Source organism: Barbus barbus, assembly GCF_936440315.1.
Source record: "Barbus barbus genome assembly, chromosome: 23".
NCBI lineage: Eukaryota > Metazoa > Chordata > Actinopteri > Cypriniformes > Cyprinidae > Barbus > Barbus barbus.
In genome coordinates this window covers 2,512,501-2,526,756 of record NC_136751.1, presented here as the reverse complement: position 1 = coordinate 2,526,756, position 14,256 = coordinate 2,512,501, and the positions used below count along the sequence as shown (strand labels likewise).

The window sequence follows — 14,256 nt, the reverse complement described above, 5'->3', positions numbered from 1 at the left end:
CTTCCCTGTGTGACATCTTTGCGTAGAGACATTAAAGGTCTGGGCTTCTGAGTTGTTCCTCTCTTGCTTCCTCTCTTGATCAGACATCTCTGTTTGCCAGAGGGACAGTGGGAAGTTGGCCGTGTTTTCACTTTTGTTTCTTTGGATGTGGGGCTGGAGAACCTTCCCCGCTTTTTTTCCTCCATCTCTATTTGCAGCAATCCTGGTAGTGTGTTACAGGTCCACATGGAGGTGTCTAATGAGAGACACAGGGAGCGTGGGAGAACAGCAGGCTCGCTGGAGGGGTCTACACCAAAGGCCGAGACTACAGAGGAGCTGACAGTGAGAAACAACTGTGGTGGAAGCAGAGAAAAAAGGAGAAAGCCGGCCAGATGGACAGTGAGCAAATCCTCTGCGGTCTCCTGGGATGAAAGCAAGGACTTGGGAAGAAACCAGAAGAAGTGGAAGGTGATAAATATATCACCTTCTCTGATTGAAATGAGTGTTGAGAGAGCTGTCTTAAAAGATGCAACAATAAATGCAAGCAATTAAGTTTTCTCCAAATCTGAGAAAAAAAAAAAGTAATTTAAATATGTATCTTTTTTTAATAACTAGCACAGGATTTGGTAACACTTTACAGTAAGTTTCAATTTGTTATGCATTCACATGAACTAACAATAAAAAAGACTTCTAAAGCATTTAGTAACTTTATTTAATGTTATTTTCTTGATATGTAAAGTTATTATTTAAAGTTTTTATTAAAATCAAAAGTTGTATATGTTAATATTATTTAATGAAACTGAATTAACATGAGCTAACAGTGAACAGTTGTATTTTTCCAGTACTAAAGATAAAAAAATAAATACTGTAACACATCTATCATTTAAATAATAACATTGGTTAGCAGTGTTTAAAGAATTAACCAATGTTAACTCATGGGACCTTACTATTTCAACTCCTAGTTTGCTTCTTTGTTTTATAGGAATAATTTACCCAAAAATTCAAATACTGTCATTATTTACTCATCTGCATGTTATTCCAACCCCTTAAGCACCATAAACATATCAATATTTCTCACATGCTATACTGGCTTCCTAGTTTTATGAAGACATGCAGATTTTTGTGAGAAATAGATTAAACTGTAAAGGCATGGTTCTCCAAAAACTGAAAATGCGGCCATCATTTACTCATCCTCATGTTCCAGAATCACTTACTTTCATACTTATTTTCTTCTGTGTAAGTTCAACTCACTGACTCAATGATTGACTCCAAGTTTCTTACACAAACCTGCAGTGCACAAGTTGTAAACTTTTAGGGTACTTTCGAGGTGCCTTTTTTTCTGAACTTTGAATTCTTTAGTCCTTGTTTATTGTAATTGCATGGGCAAGAGCAACCAGCACAGTGTTCAGGATATCTCCTTGTTGTGTTGCATGGGTTTCAAACTAAATGGGCTGAGTGTGATGATAGAAATGTTATTTTTGTGTCATCTCTCCTTTTTCGATTCATGCACATATACTTGTAGTTCCAGTTGATTGTTCGGTTCGGCGTCCAGTGTTGCAACTCCCAAGGCTGAGAGATTATACCACTGATCTGGGAGAACAATCAATTAAGCTCTCACAGATTTACTATCAATAAACAGCATAGCTCGTGGCAAAACTTTCTGCTACTGTTAAATAAAACACCCTTCAATTTTTCAGCAGAAAATGCAGATCTGTGCTATTCTCAGCCTCGTCTGTAATCGACTTCCAACGTGGAAAAGGCCTGAGGAGCAGGGGAGAAGGCCAGAGAGAGGACTTTTTCCAAATCAAAGGCAGGTTTATGGGATGACTATCAATGATTTCTTCCCTGCCAAGAGTTTCTGAAGCCTGATTTGTATTAGTGTACAGCTGTCTGAGCAGCAGTTCAGACAGGCATTCAGCGGAGTCGGCAGCGGTCATTGAACCATTGATTCAGGCGCCTAGGTGTGAGCTGATGGATGTCCTTGATTTCAAAAAAGCAGAAAGATGATGAAAAAATAAAAATAAATAGCAAAGAAAAGATGAACAAAAGTTCATCTTGGGCAGTATGCTTTGGCTGAATTAATTTTGTAGGCTTCATTTATGTGATCAAAAATACAGAAAAAGCAATGATTTTGTGAAATATTGTTACAATTTAAAATAATTGTTTGTTCTTGTAATGCAAAGCTGAATTTTTAAGCCTCATTATTTCAGTCTTCAGTGTCTCATGATCCTTCAGAAATAATTCTAACGTGCTGATTTATTATCAGTGCTGGAAACGTTTTTTTTTTTTTTTCAACTTTTTATCTCACAATTCTGACTTTTTTATCAGAATTGCATGAAATAAACTCACAATTGTGAATTATAAAGTCAGAATTGCGAGTTATAAAGTCAGAATTGCGTGCGTGATATAAACTCACAATTGCGAGTTAAAGTCCAGTTTTTTTTTTGGTGGGGGGGGGCTGATATGTTCTAAAGATATAAAGTCAGAATTGCGAGAAAAAAAGTCTGAAATGCAAGATATAAACTCCCAATTCTAACTTTTTTTCTCGCAATTGCGAGTTTATATCTCACAATTCTGACTTTTTTTCTCGCAATTGCGAGTTTATATCTCACAATTCTGACTTTTTTTCTCGCAATTCTGACTTTTTTTTTTTCTCATAATTGTGAGATATTAACTCGCAATTGCGAGTTAAAATCCAGTTTGGGGTGGGGGGCCTGATATGTTCTCAGAATTGCGAGTTTATATCTCACAGTTCTGAGAAAAAAAAGTCAGAATTGCGAGAAAAAAGTCAGAATTGTGAGTTTATATCACGCAATTCTGACTTTATTTCTCATAATTGCGAGTTTATATATCAGAATTATGACTTTTTTTTTTACCTAGCAATTGCGAGTTTATATTGCGCAATTCTGAGAAAAAAATTTTGAAGATAAAAAGTTGCAATAACTTTTTTTTATTTTTTATTCAATGGCGGAAACGGGCTTCCATATTAAACACATCCTTGCTGAATAAAAGCATAAGTTTTTTTTTTTTTCACATAAATAAATAAATAAATACTGTCCCCAAACTTTTGAACAGTATTGTATATTGTTACAAAAATTATAAATAATAATAAAAAAAATCAGTTATTTTTAAATTTTTGCATAGTTACATTTTATTGTGGAGCTAGTGAATGAGTAGTTGCCTTAAATAAAAAATACTATAATCTGACAGTGTTGAACCGCACAAAGTTTCACTGTTTCTGTATTTTTCATGAGGAAATAAGTGCTTTTATTGCTCATTAGTCTTTCTTCTTTACCTAAGAAAATGTTATATATTAAATATATTTATATTTTAATATGAACATTTATTTATTGATACATTCATTATGTATTTATTGCTAATCTTAATAAATAATTATTTAATAATGTATAATAAATTAATATATATTTGAAAATATAAAATACAAAATAAAAACAAATACAAATAATTTATGACTCCAACCTGAACTGAACTATACCAAACCGAATCGTTAAACCCACCCAGAAACAAGACCGAATCAATCTGCTTCTCAGTATAACGTTTGTCCAGAGGTCTCACTTGCGATTGTACAATCCCTGTTTAAAGTTTGCTAACTGCTCTCATTCCGGCTGGAGTTCAGACAACTAGCTGACGCTGTGCATTCGGTGTGTCTGCTCCGGTATTGATACTGATGAGGCCCTGTCTGTTGCTGCCAGCGTGAGAACCATGATGACGTCTTCTCAGATAAAGCAGCTGTCAGCATCCTCTCTCATCGGCATTCGCTGCAGGTTAATTGACTGGAGCTGCAACGGTTTCACACCAGCGCCCTCTTCCTGGATGCGGCTGTCTCCCCTCCGTTTCTTTCCGCTGGGTCGTCCTGGGTGAGGCGCACCTCCTCCGGTCAGGCTGAGAGGGAGTGGGAGAGAGATGGAGCAGAGGAGGAGTATATCCACTTTGCTGTGGCAATTTGAAATGAGGGGGCAGGCCTGTGAGTGTGACAGTCCCGGCATCATCACGCTGCGCGCGTATTAGAGTAAGTACCCTGATCGCCCATGTGAAAAGCCACTGGGGACGGCCCTCTGATACGCCACTTCCAGCTCCAGCCTCACATGGAGCTCTATTTCACGGCCGGCTGGCCTGATTGAAAGTAATAGGGGGACTGAGGCTGTGATGAACTGACATGCCCAATAACTTTCATTACGTGGCTGTAACCTTGTCCCGCTCACTAATTAATTTTTCTGCCAGCGATCATATGCCTGTGTGCTGTAGACTGGAGCGCAACCTCTGTCTGATTTCCGTGCATCTGCTGGGAACCACAGTTTAACTCTGCATGGGCAAAATGCGAAGACCCTCGTCTAATGAATAGGTTTGACTGAGCGCATTGGTCCAGAGAAGGCAAATCTCAATGTTACGGCATACAGAGAATGCTGTGTGCATGAAAATTTGTGGAGAGCCTTTTTCGAACGTCCCTGTGCATAAAGTCTGTAAAGAAAGGATTTGCTGGTGAGGATATGCAACATATAGCGGAAAACCTCGCCAGAATATCGGAGGCTGTTAAAGAGCACAGATTTCTTATTCAAACCAATGCTTTTGGAATTAATTGCTCAACAAGCACATATGTATTGAACCCTATTTCTGGTCAAAACGGTACAATGAAAAGGTAATTGCCACAATATATCTGACAATTGCACCTGCAATTCTCAAAATCACAGTTTTTTTTTCTACATTTGTGACTTTATATTTCACAGTGTTACTATATTGTAGCTTGTAGTTTTTGTAATTGTCTCTCAGTTCTCGTAGTTGTGACATTATACCTCACAATGTGACTTTACTGCTCATAATTCTAACTATTTATCTTCCATTTGTAACTTTGTCTCAAAATGTGACTGGCTCTAACAGCTGTGTCTTTGTTTCTACATGTGACTGTATCTCACAATTGTGGCTTTATTTTTCATAATTGTGACTTTCTCATTGTTGCAAATTCATATCTTACAAAGTGTCTCATAACTCACAATTGCAACTTAGTTTTTGCAATTGTCTCTCATGTGACTTTTTTTCTCATAATTGCCACTTTATATCTCCCAGTTGTGACCTTATGTCTCACAATTGTGGCTTTAATTGTCCTAATTATGACTTTTTTATAGTTGCAACATTATATCTCACAATATGTCTTATATCTCACAATTGTGACTTTGTTTCTTTTAATTGCAACTTTATAGCTCACAATTGTATATCTCCTTCAGTAGTGTGTCAGGGCTCATCTGGGCCCTTTTGTTCAATAACATATGCCCTCCCTCTCGGGTTCATTATGATTCGTATTACACTGAATGCATGAATGCAAAACCAGCATTATTTGCTTCTTAATAGCTGTCGCAGAAGTGCATTAGAAAGCTCATGCGTGCAAGGCAAGCTTGTAAAATCTGGGCGAATAAATATTACATGATGCATCTGATAAATAGATGCATGAACAGAATGCAGTGTTTACGGTCATGGTGAGATGTCCATCTATAAGCGCAAGCGAGGGTTGGTGGGTGGGAGGAAGGCTGGCAGAACTGAGATGATTTCGGTGCAGTTTTTTGCAGAGCTTCTATACAATGCATCACCTTTCCTTCATTTATTGTTGGAGGATTCTTGAAGCAGCATTTACATTCCTGACCATTAGTCTCCCCTCTGCCTTCATTTGTTCACCTTTCCACAAGCAAGTGGAAGCCGTGAGTGCATGCAGTATTAGAGCACCACCAGGTGGACACTTTTAAAGCTTTCAGACTTTATAATCTGAGCTTTTTTGTTGTTATTTTCAGGGTTTATTTTACGATTTTATGCTTCTCCACACATTCACATTTGGTACATTGGTATAAGTTGTCCTGCTTGTTTTTCCTCTTTCCATTCATCACATCTTTTGACTGAAGTCAATTTTAAATCTGTCACCAAGACAGATGTGATGTGTAACTTTTGCACAGACAAAGGCCTGTGACTGACATTCCATGCTTGCTATGATGAACTACAAGCATTCGTTTTGCCCAGACATTCATCTCTCGGCCTTGGTCCATTCATTGAAATGTGAACTACTGACTCTTGTTCTCTCGAAAGCATTCGTTCATTAGGATGTTTACCATTTTCTTTGTGCTGCAACATAAATGAAATCACGCCCCTCCTGTGCGTTCTCTTCCATCGTTATCACAACGCTTCCCTATTCACGCCTAGAGAATTCCCTTCTTTGTAAGATGGAGATATCTGCACCTTTGAGTATTCCTTTAATGACACGGCCGCCTTTGTGTTCCTGCGGCGCACGCCTCTGCCTGCTGTTCGCTGACGTCTTATCTGATTGTTGTGTGTGGCTGCTTCGCTAACATCGGTCCGTTGGGTAAATTCCCTTTGTTGGCCCACGAATCTAGATTGCACGAATTCGCAACACGTTCTGTCGGTGACAGAACCCTGATGCATACACATACGTGTATGCAAATGCTCACGCGTGATTCACGTGCACACAGATATTTTTGCACTTGGAAAAGTGTCTTTGCAGAGAACTCCAGTGCAAAATGAATGCTTCTGGATCTTTGGATTGTTTCTCGCCTCTAAGACTCCTGAGAACCGAGATGAAAATAAAACAAAAAGTGTCCTAGATTTGAGCAGAAAGGATAAAGGAGAGAGAAGCACGAGGAGGGAGAGCGATTAAAGAGCATGCGATGATTCGGTTGTAGTCATGCTGTTTTTTTTTTCTCCATCCTTCTCCCCTTTTCTCTCTTGGTGGAAGCGTGACATTCTCAGTGACATACTCTGGATTAGAGGCCTGCAGATTGCAGATGCAGTTCTACAGCAGGTAACCATGACTTGTCAGTAATTCCTTATGACACGATTTGCAAACTACTATGAGACTTCAGTCTACGGCAAAGGGGGGGAGGGACTAAATTTCTGACAACTTTTACTTATTTGTTTCAGTCAAATCCCAACCAACCAATGCTGTTAAATCAATAACCCAAACTGACAATAATGTCATTATTTACTGTGGTTAAGTCATTGCAAATCCATAGTGCTGGAGAAAAAACATCCAGCTGTCATTGTGATATTTGTCAAGCTTAAAAAAAGGGTAAAAAATACATGGAGACTTCTACTTCCATCGCCCTGAAGTCAATGTTTTTTTTTTTTTTTTTTTTTTTGGTTAAAATCCCTGAAATAAGGTTTGTGGTGAACACAAGCTCAGACTATTCTCAGGTTTCATTCTATGACATAAAATACACTGTAAATTTTAATATATTAACATTAGGCCTACTTGAAGAAATATTGCCTTAATTTATTACCTAAGAAGGTAATATACTGAGGTTGCTCAGTATATTTAAGTTTACTCAGTATATTCAAGTTTTCATAAATTGGCTTCTAAGTAACTTTAACTAGATTTGCCTAAGGCAATGGGCAAGATTTTTTTAAGTTAACAAATTGAAATGTGCAGTATACATCAATAATAGTGTCTTTTTCAAAGCTTTTACTTTATACGAACATGTAGACAGACTTTTAGACTGAAAGAGTTGTCAAAGCTAAATGGTGACACTGTCATGTGTCAAGTCATGTGACCACGGTACCCTATGTTAATCTTTTTAATTCTGTAGTCTGTATTTAGGCTTCAAAATTCATTAAGTTGTGTTCATTTGTGAAGATTATCATGATGAACAAAACCTGTAAGAATCATAAACTTTTGTGGGTCACAGAGCTTATTTTCTGCAATAATCCAGAAGCAAATGAAAAATCCTATTATGTTTTTTTTTTTTTTATTATTATCATGTGGACTAGAGTGATGCTAACTTTAAGGTTGGCCTAGAATGCTGTCATTGGTGCAGAGTTCTGTTTTCAGAATTAATAATGGTGTGCTGTGCCAGGACTGAAATCAAATGCCTTTGGTTCTCAGTGCAGATCTGTAAAACAGAGAATGACATTTTGCAGCTTTGACAGCTGAAGTTTGAAGATTATCAGTGAATTCTGAGTTCGATGTTGGTCTGTTCCACATATGAAGTTTTCACTGGACCTCAGAAGACTTAATATAGTATAATGCACAAGTAATATGGACTACAAGGTGTTTTTGATGATCTTTATATGGAAAAAAAAGCTACATTACCCTTACATCAAACAGGTTTGAGGGTAAATAAAGACTTACATTTTTGGCTGCAAACTTATAGAACAGGAGTACTGCATGCAAACCAGGAACAAAAATAGTGCCTTGCTCTGTTCTTTGCAATTTCATTTTTAGGTGAACTATTTTTTTTTTTTAATGTAGCTCTCTCGGCTTCATTTGAACTTGAAGTTAATGGCTTATGAGTAAACCTTGTTCTTCATGTTTCAATGCTTTTAAGAAGACCACCTTTGATCTTTTATTGAAGAATTTTAGACAAGATAATACTGTATTTCTACGAGCTCTAAATTACATTTTTGACTGGTTTGTACAAAACTTACAACTCCTTTTGAGACCATGATCATTAAAAACACAAATCTCAATACTTTACGCTGATTGTCTGGTCTAATATTTGTATATAATACACATAACCCTGTAACTAACTCTTTAATGCATCTATTCCTAATTAAAATATGCCCTTTAGGCAATACGCATTAAGGTTCTGATTACTCCAGCAGGGTTTATTTTGCTATAACGCCTGACTGACCTGTTTAATTAGTCAGGTCTCTAGATCCACTGTTGCTTTGGTTTTGGTAGAACGCTGAGTCTGAGAATAACACGTCTCTCTTTTCTCTTTTCTCTCAGTCGCCTCTGGCCCCAGCAGTCCCTCAAATCTTTCACAAGCATGTCAGCGAACGGAAAGATTCAGAAGGTCAGAGCCAGTAGGGACTGACTCGTGTTGTAGTGCAGCAGGTCTTTGTTCCTCCTCTGCTCCGCTGTTTGAGAGGCTGACTTACTCACTGCTACATCCCAGAGCCATTCCTCGTGTCTTACAAATGCATCCGTCTGTGTCAGATCACATTACACTCAGAGACTGACAGCTGGACGTAGGAGATGTCAGTGATGTTCCCTTCTAAAGGGAAGGTAAGACTTACAGAGTTTACCCGGGACAAACTGAAAACAAATCTGTCTATTAGAGCTGTCAAAATTAACACAGCATCCTTTTTTTTTTTGGTTAGCATTACAGTAGACTATATAAACACACTATCAAGCAAAATAAGATGCAAAAGAGAAGTTATTTTGTTTCTGGCATGCTGTGTGTGAAGCAGCTGATGAGTTTTTGGCAAGTGATCTCGTAAACACGGTTTTAAATTAGATAAAAAGTTAAAATACTTATTAAATGTTAAAATAATGGTTTTCAGTTATAGGCTACTGTAATATTGAATGGCTATAATTACAAATTGAGGAAAAACTAAGACAGGTGCAGTATTGGTATTAATGATACTGTCCTTCATTAATAATAGGCTTCTCTGTAAAAAGATGGCATTAAATACATATTTAAATTATAGCATCTTTATGTTGTTTCTACATTAATTTGGAAATCCAGTGTGAAGTTATGGCAATAGAATTATATATTAATAATATGTTTTTAATAATGATTAATTACAGTTATTTTTTAAATTAATTTGTAGCACTACAATGTATTTCTATTTAGATTTTGTCCCTAACACACCGGAATGGTTTCCTGTGCTTGTTTTGTTGCTGTTGTTGTTTAAATGCATCTGTTTCTCTGTTCACTTGATGCTGTTGCAGTTCTCCAGTGGCATTCTCTTTAATGGTGTTTTTTTTTTTTTTGCTTGTTGTTATAGCCATTGGTAGTTAACTGGAGTCCCATCTGTGTCATTCAGAAAGACTTTCTTCAGTGGTAACAGACAATGGAGAGTCTGATTGTTATATGAGTGTACTGAACAAAAACTCTCTTATTCTGACAGTGTTAGTCTGAATAATACTTCAAATACCAGAAAGAAATATCAGTGCTATAGGCAGCAAAAGAATAGCATTAAAATGTTAGGTATGCTTGAGTTTTGTTTTTTGTTTGTGTGTGTGTGTGTGTGTGTGTGTGTGTCAGAACTGTAATGCCGGTGTCATGATGATCATCTTACGTCTTATTTTTTTTCTACTGTGCATGGGCATCATCACTCACTCAGACACCGTCTTTGCAGTAAAATCAGGAAATTAGTTTGCAAATATCATTAATGTTGACTATATTTTGAATGTAGTTGCATTATATTCATCCAAGTCAATTGGAAATTTTCAAACTTTAATCTTATATTTAAAAACAAACATTGCATTTATTTTTTTATACTTGAATAATAATTTGAAGAACCCTAAGCCAATGTTATTAACTATATAATATTAAATAAAAATAATTATTATTATGTAATGACTTAATTAATTGACAGATAAGTAAATAAATAAATGCTAGACACTTACATTGAAGGAGGGAAGCATCCCATATTGGGACTAAAATATAGTCTTTGGATAGACATTTTTTACTTGGGTTATTAAGCAACCACCCAGAACACCCTGGCAGCTACATAGCTATATTCTAAAAACACATTAGCAAACACATAACAACATCCTGCCACCGTTTTGCATGAGCAACTACGAGGCAAAACTCGTTAATTTTACAGGTTAGGCACATGTGTGTGCGGCTTCTAAAGTCCCAGACAGCAGAACTGCTGTTATTCACACATTCAACCCAGCGACACATTTTAGCGTCATTGTTGTTGTGATGATTATGATTATGGCTCCTCAGATGCCACCATGACATTAAGTGCACAAAGAGGATGAGCATACTGCTGCCAAGACCTTCAGGGAAGCTGCCATGATGAGGACAATGGACGTATCATGCAAAATGTTCCTTAAAAAATCTGAAGTGAACTAATTATGCCTTGTTTTTATACTCCCTCTATTCTTATATGATTTATGCAGAGTCTTAGCAAGTATTCTGCTTTTTTTTCAGTTAAATCTCATTTCATATGGGACCTAGTGAGTAATTTGTCTGTGCCCCGAATCCCAATGAGGGTGTTTGTGGGAGAGGGTGAAGACTCAGCATGGTAAATAGAAGAAGAGGGGTTTTCAAAAGGTTAGCTGACAATCACTGCCACACACAGCGCCCGGAACAGCAGACAATAAAACAGAAGGTGCAGGAGATATTTTGTTTTGGAGGAGAGCTTGGCTGTAAGTGTCAGAATCGACCCCTAACCCTTACTGCATTAATTATCAAAACACTTCTGTTATTCTTAGAGCTGCCAAATATGAAGTAGGCTGTACTGGAAAAAAAAAAAAAAAACTTTTGATTTGTATATGCCGAATATGCATTCCCCTCTATCACCTTCTCACAGTGGAATGTTTCTAATTAGTCGATATGCATAGTTTTTAAACCTTACCCTCAACTTTGAAGATGCATATTTGCATTTAACAAAGCACAGCTCTTCCAGTGTGACACTGCTGCAACTAATAATAATAAAAATGCATAATAGCATTTAATAAAAATGCAAATGAAATAAGTAGGATAAAAATAAGATTTGTTTTACATATGTACAAGTTTTCAGAGACAAAGTATCTATCTATCTATCTATCTATCTATCTATCTATCTATCTATCTATCTATAGTAATAATAATAACACTTATTATTTATGTCTAAATAGCCTTTTAAATGTTTCCGTTTTTAAGACCCCCCCCCCCCCTAATTTCGAGAGAACACATTTTAAATTTAAACATAAATATATTAAATGTTTATTTCCCAACTAGCAGATGTTTAATATTATAAAAAAATAAAAATAATAATAATATATATATATATATATATATATATATATATATATATATATATATATATATTTATATATATATATATATATATATTAAATATATTCTTAAAAAAAAAAAAAAAAAAGCCATTTGGGGAAAGGAAAATAAAGTTCATTATTTATAATACATTTAATTTATTATGTTTTAAGGGTTTTCAGATAGTTTTGCTGGAAAGTAGCCTAATGATTAAGATCAATTAAAATGATAAATTAGTAAGTTGAATGTGTTTTTTGTTAGTTTTTTTTCTTCAGAATAATTAATTAACCAAATGATTTTTTTTTTTTTTTTTTTTTTTTTTTTTTTTAAAGGTAAATAATTAAATGAGAGAGAAAAAAAAAAATATATATAAATAGATTTCCCAAACTCATTAGTCAGAAAAGTCTAAATATCTAAATAGCCTTTAAAATGTTTCAGTTATTAACTTTTTTCTTAATTTCAGAAAATGTATTTAGAAATACATTTGTCTTTCCCCACTTTCAGATCTTTTCAATTATAAATATGTGAGGTGTATGCATAAAAATACCACTGGGGTAAATTGAATCTTGCATGAGTAAATGTGTTATGATTTAAGAATGTACAAATATTTCAGTTTTGTTTTCGCTGGAAGAGGCCTAGTGATTAAGATACATTTAAGTGATAAATGATTAAGTGGTCAATTATGTTTTTTTTTGTTGTTGTTTTTTTCCCTGAACTCATCTTTCAGTGGTCAGAAAAGCAGAGTCCTGCCCCCAAACTTATGCCATTGGTTGCTATATAAGGTCAGTCTGTAAGCAACCTTGTTACATTTATGCATGAATCAACCTACAAACAGCTTAAATCTACTGTAGTTGTATGTCCACACTGAACTGGAATAGATGAAGATATTTTAACATCAATAAATTACCCACTTAACCTTCAAGCTTCAGCTGCATAGAGTTGATGTCTCAACAACAATCAGTGAGTCTTTAGACTACCATAGTGCAAACTAACTCTGACGCATACAGGCAACAGCTACAGAGACAGAAAGCTAAAAAAGATACGGAAGTCAACTGATCTGATAACCACACTAAAACCCTCAGCGACTGGAAAATCAGCCAAAGGCCTTGCCGAGCGAAAAGGTCAAATGGATGGAGACGCTGCGTTGGACAGCTAAGAAACATTCAGAGCTCAAAGATAGCGTGTGCTTTGAAAACAAGAAAAAAGGGCAAAGAGGTGCCCTGCTTATGCACGAGACATCTCTTAACAGCCATCTGTCCTCCCGCTCCTCTCCAAGACACCGTGTTTGACAGCAAGACCCGACTCGTGCTACGTTTGATCCTCCGATAACCCACGAGGAGGGGCGGACATCAGAGAGGCAGGCCGATCCTCAGTACTTTGTGTGGATGAAAGGAAGTACAGGGAAAAGTGAGCAGCACTAAACGAACGGTGTTTACGCGACTCCAGCTGCTCTCCGGCTCTGAATCTGATTGGTTCGCTCTGGTTGTGTGGCTGCATATCTTTGCGGCGTACGGGAAGGATATCGGTGTGACTGATCTCATTTGCAGCCTTCTTTCTTCAGATCATCACTTCTGTATTGCAGTGTGGGCTACATCTACCTTTGGAGAGGAAAATATTGCAGATTAGGATTCAGGAGTTTTGCCGGAGGGTGACAGGAGGACAAGGGCGAGATGGAAGTTGCAAGACGAGGAGTAGGTGGTTGGGTTTCAACACAGAGGGCCTAATTACGCTCGGAGCGAAGCAGTAATGCATCTTTAGCCCAGAACTGTCATCTACCTAATCTCTCCATAACCCCACCTCTCACATGCGCCGCATACATAACAGCTCGTGCAACAGAACACTCTGGTTCCGTATTTATTTATAGGCCCGCGTTGTGTGCTGGTTGGTTGATTGATTGATGGCTTTGTTGTTTGGGCGCTTGCGTGCGCACACGCTCAGGCATTTACAACCAGATGTTGCTGCTTAGAACTTCATCATTTAGACCTTAACTGTGAGCCTCGGGCCGGAATAATCATCTGTTGGCTGTATTTGCATTCTACAGCGCCTTAATGTACACAACTCGACGGGTCTGTTTACATGCAATAATGTCCTAAAAGTAGTCTGAATCCCCATTATTTCCTTGTTAGCTCAGATGAAATTCAGACTGCTCATGCAATTAAATGAGCCGTTCTGAATTCAAAACTTCAACATAGATTTTATTTTTATTTTTATTGTTTTGTTGTTGTTCTCATAAAACACTATTGACAACTTACTTTAGGAATAATTTTATTTCACTAATTTTTTTATTTCACCAGTGTCAATAACCCCATTTTTTTAACACAAACATTAAGCAATGCAACATCAATAATGTTTAATGAATTATGCTGAAAAATAAATAAATGAATGAATGAATAAATAACATTTAAAATGCTAGACAAATTTTTAACACATTTTGAAGTATCGCATAAGAAACGAGTGATGGAAATGCCAATTTAAATAAAATCTTTAATTTGCAAAAAAGTTTTTATGCTCGCTTGAGGTGGTTTTTGACTTGTGCAAAAAAAAA

General features: G+C 36.5%; 1 protein-coding gene across 1 annotated transcript in view; it reads left to right on the top strand.

The window, feature by feature from the left end:
* Positions 1-225: 225 nt before the first annotated feature.
* Positions 226-14,256, top strand: part of LOC306842628 (somatolactin-like) — a gene marked incomplete at its 5' end in the record, with an annotated part of 28,111 nt that continues 14,080 nt past the window's right edge. Inside the window, 2 exons of the mRNA XM_079373589.1 lie at positions 226-447; positions 8,723-8,789. Coding sequence (XP_079229715.1) covers positions 226-447; positions 8,723-8,789 — 289 coding nt within the window. The remainder of the gene's footprint in view (positions 448-8,722; positions 8,790-14,256) is intronic.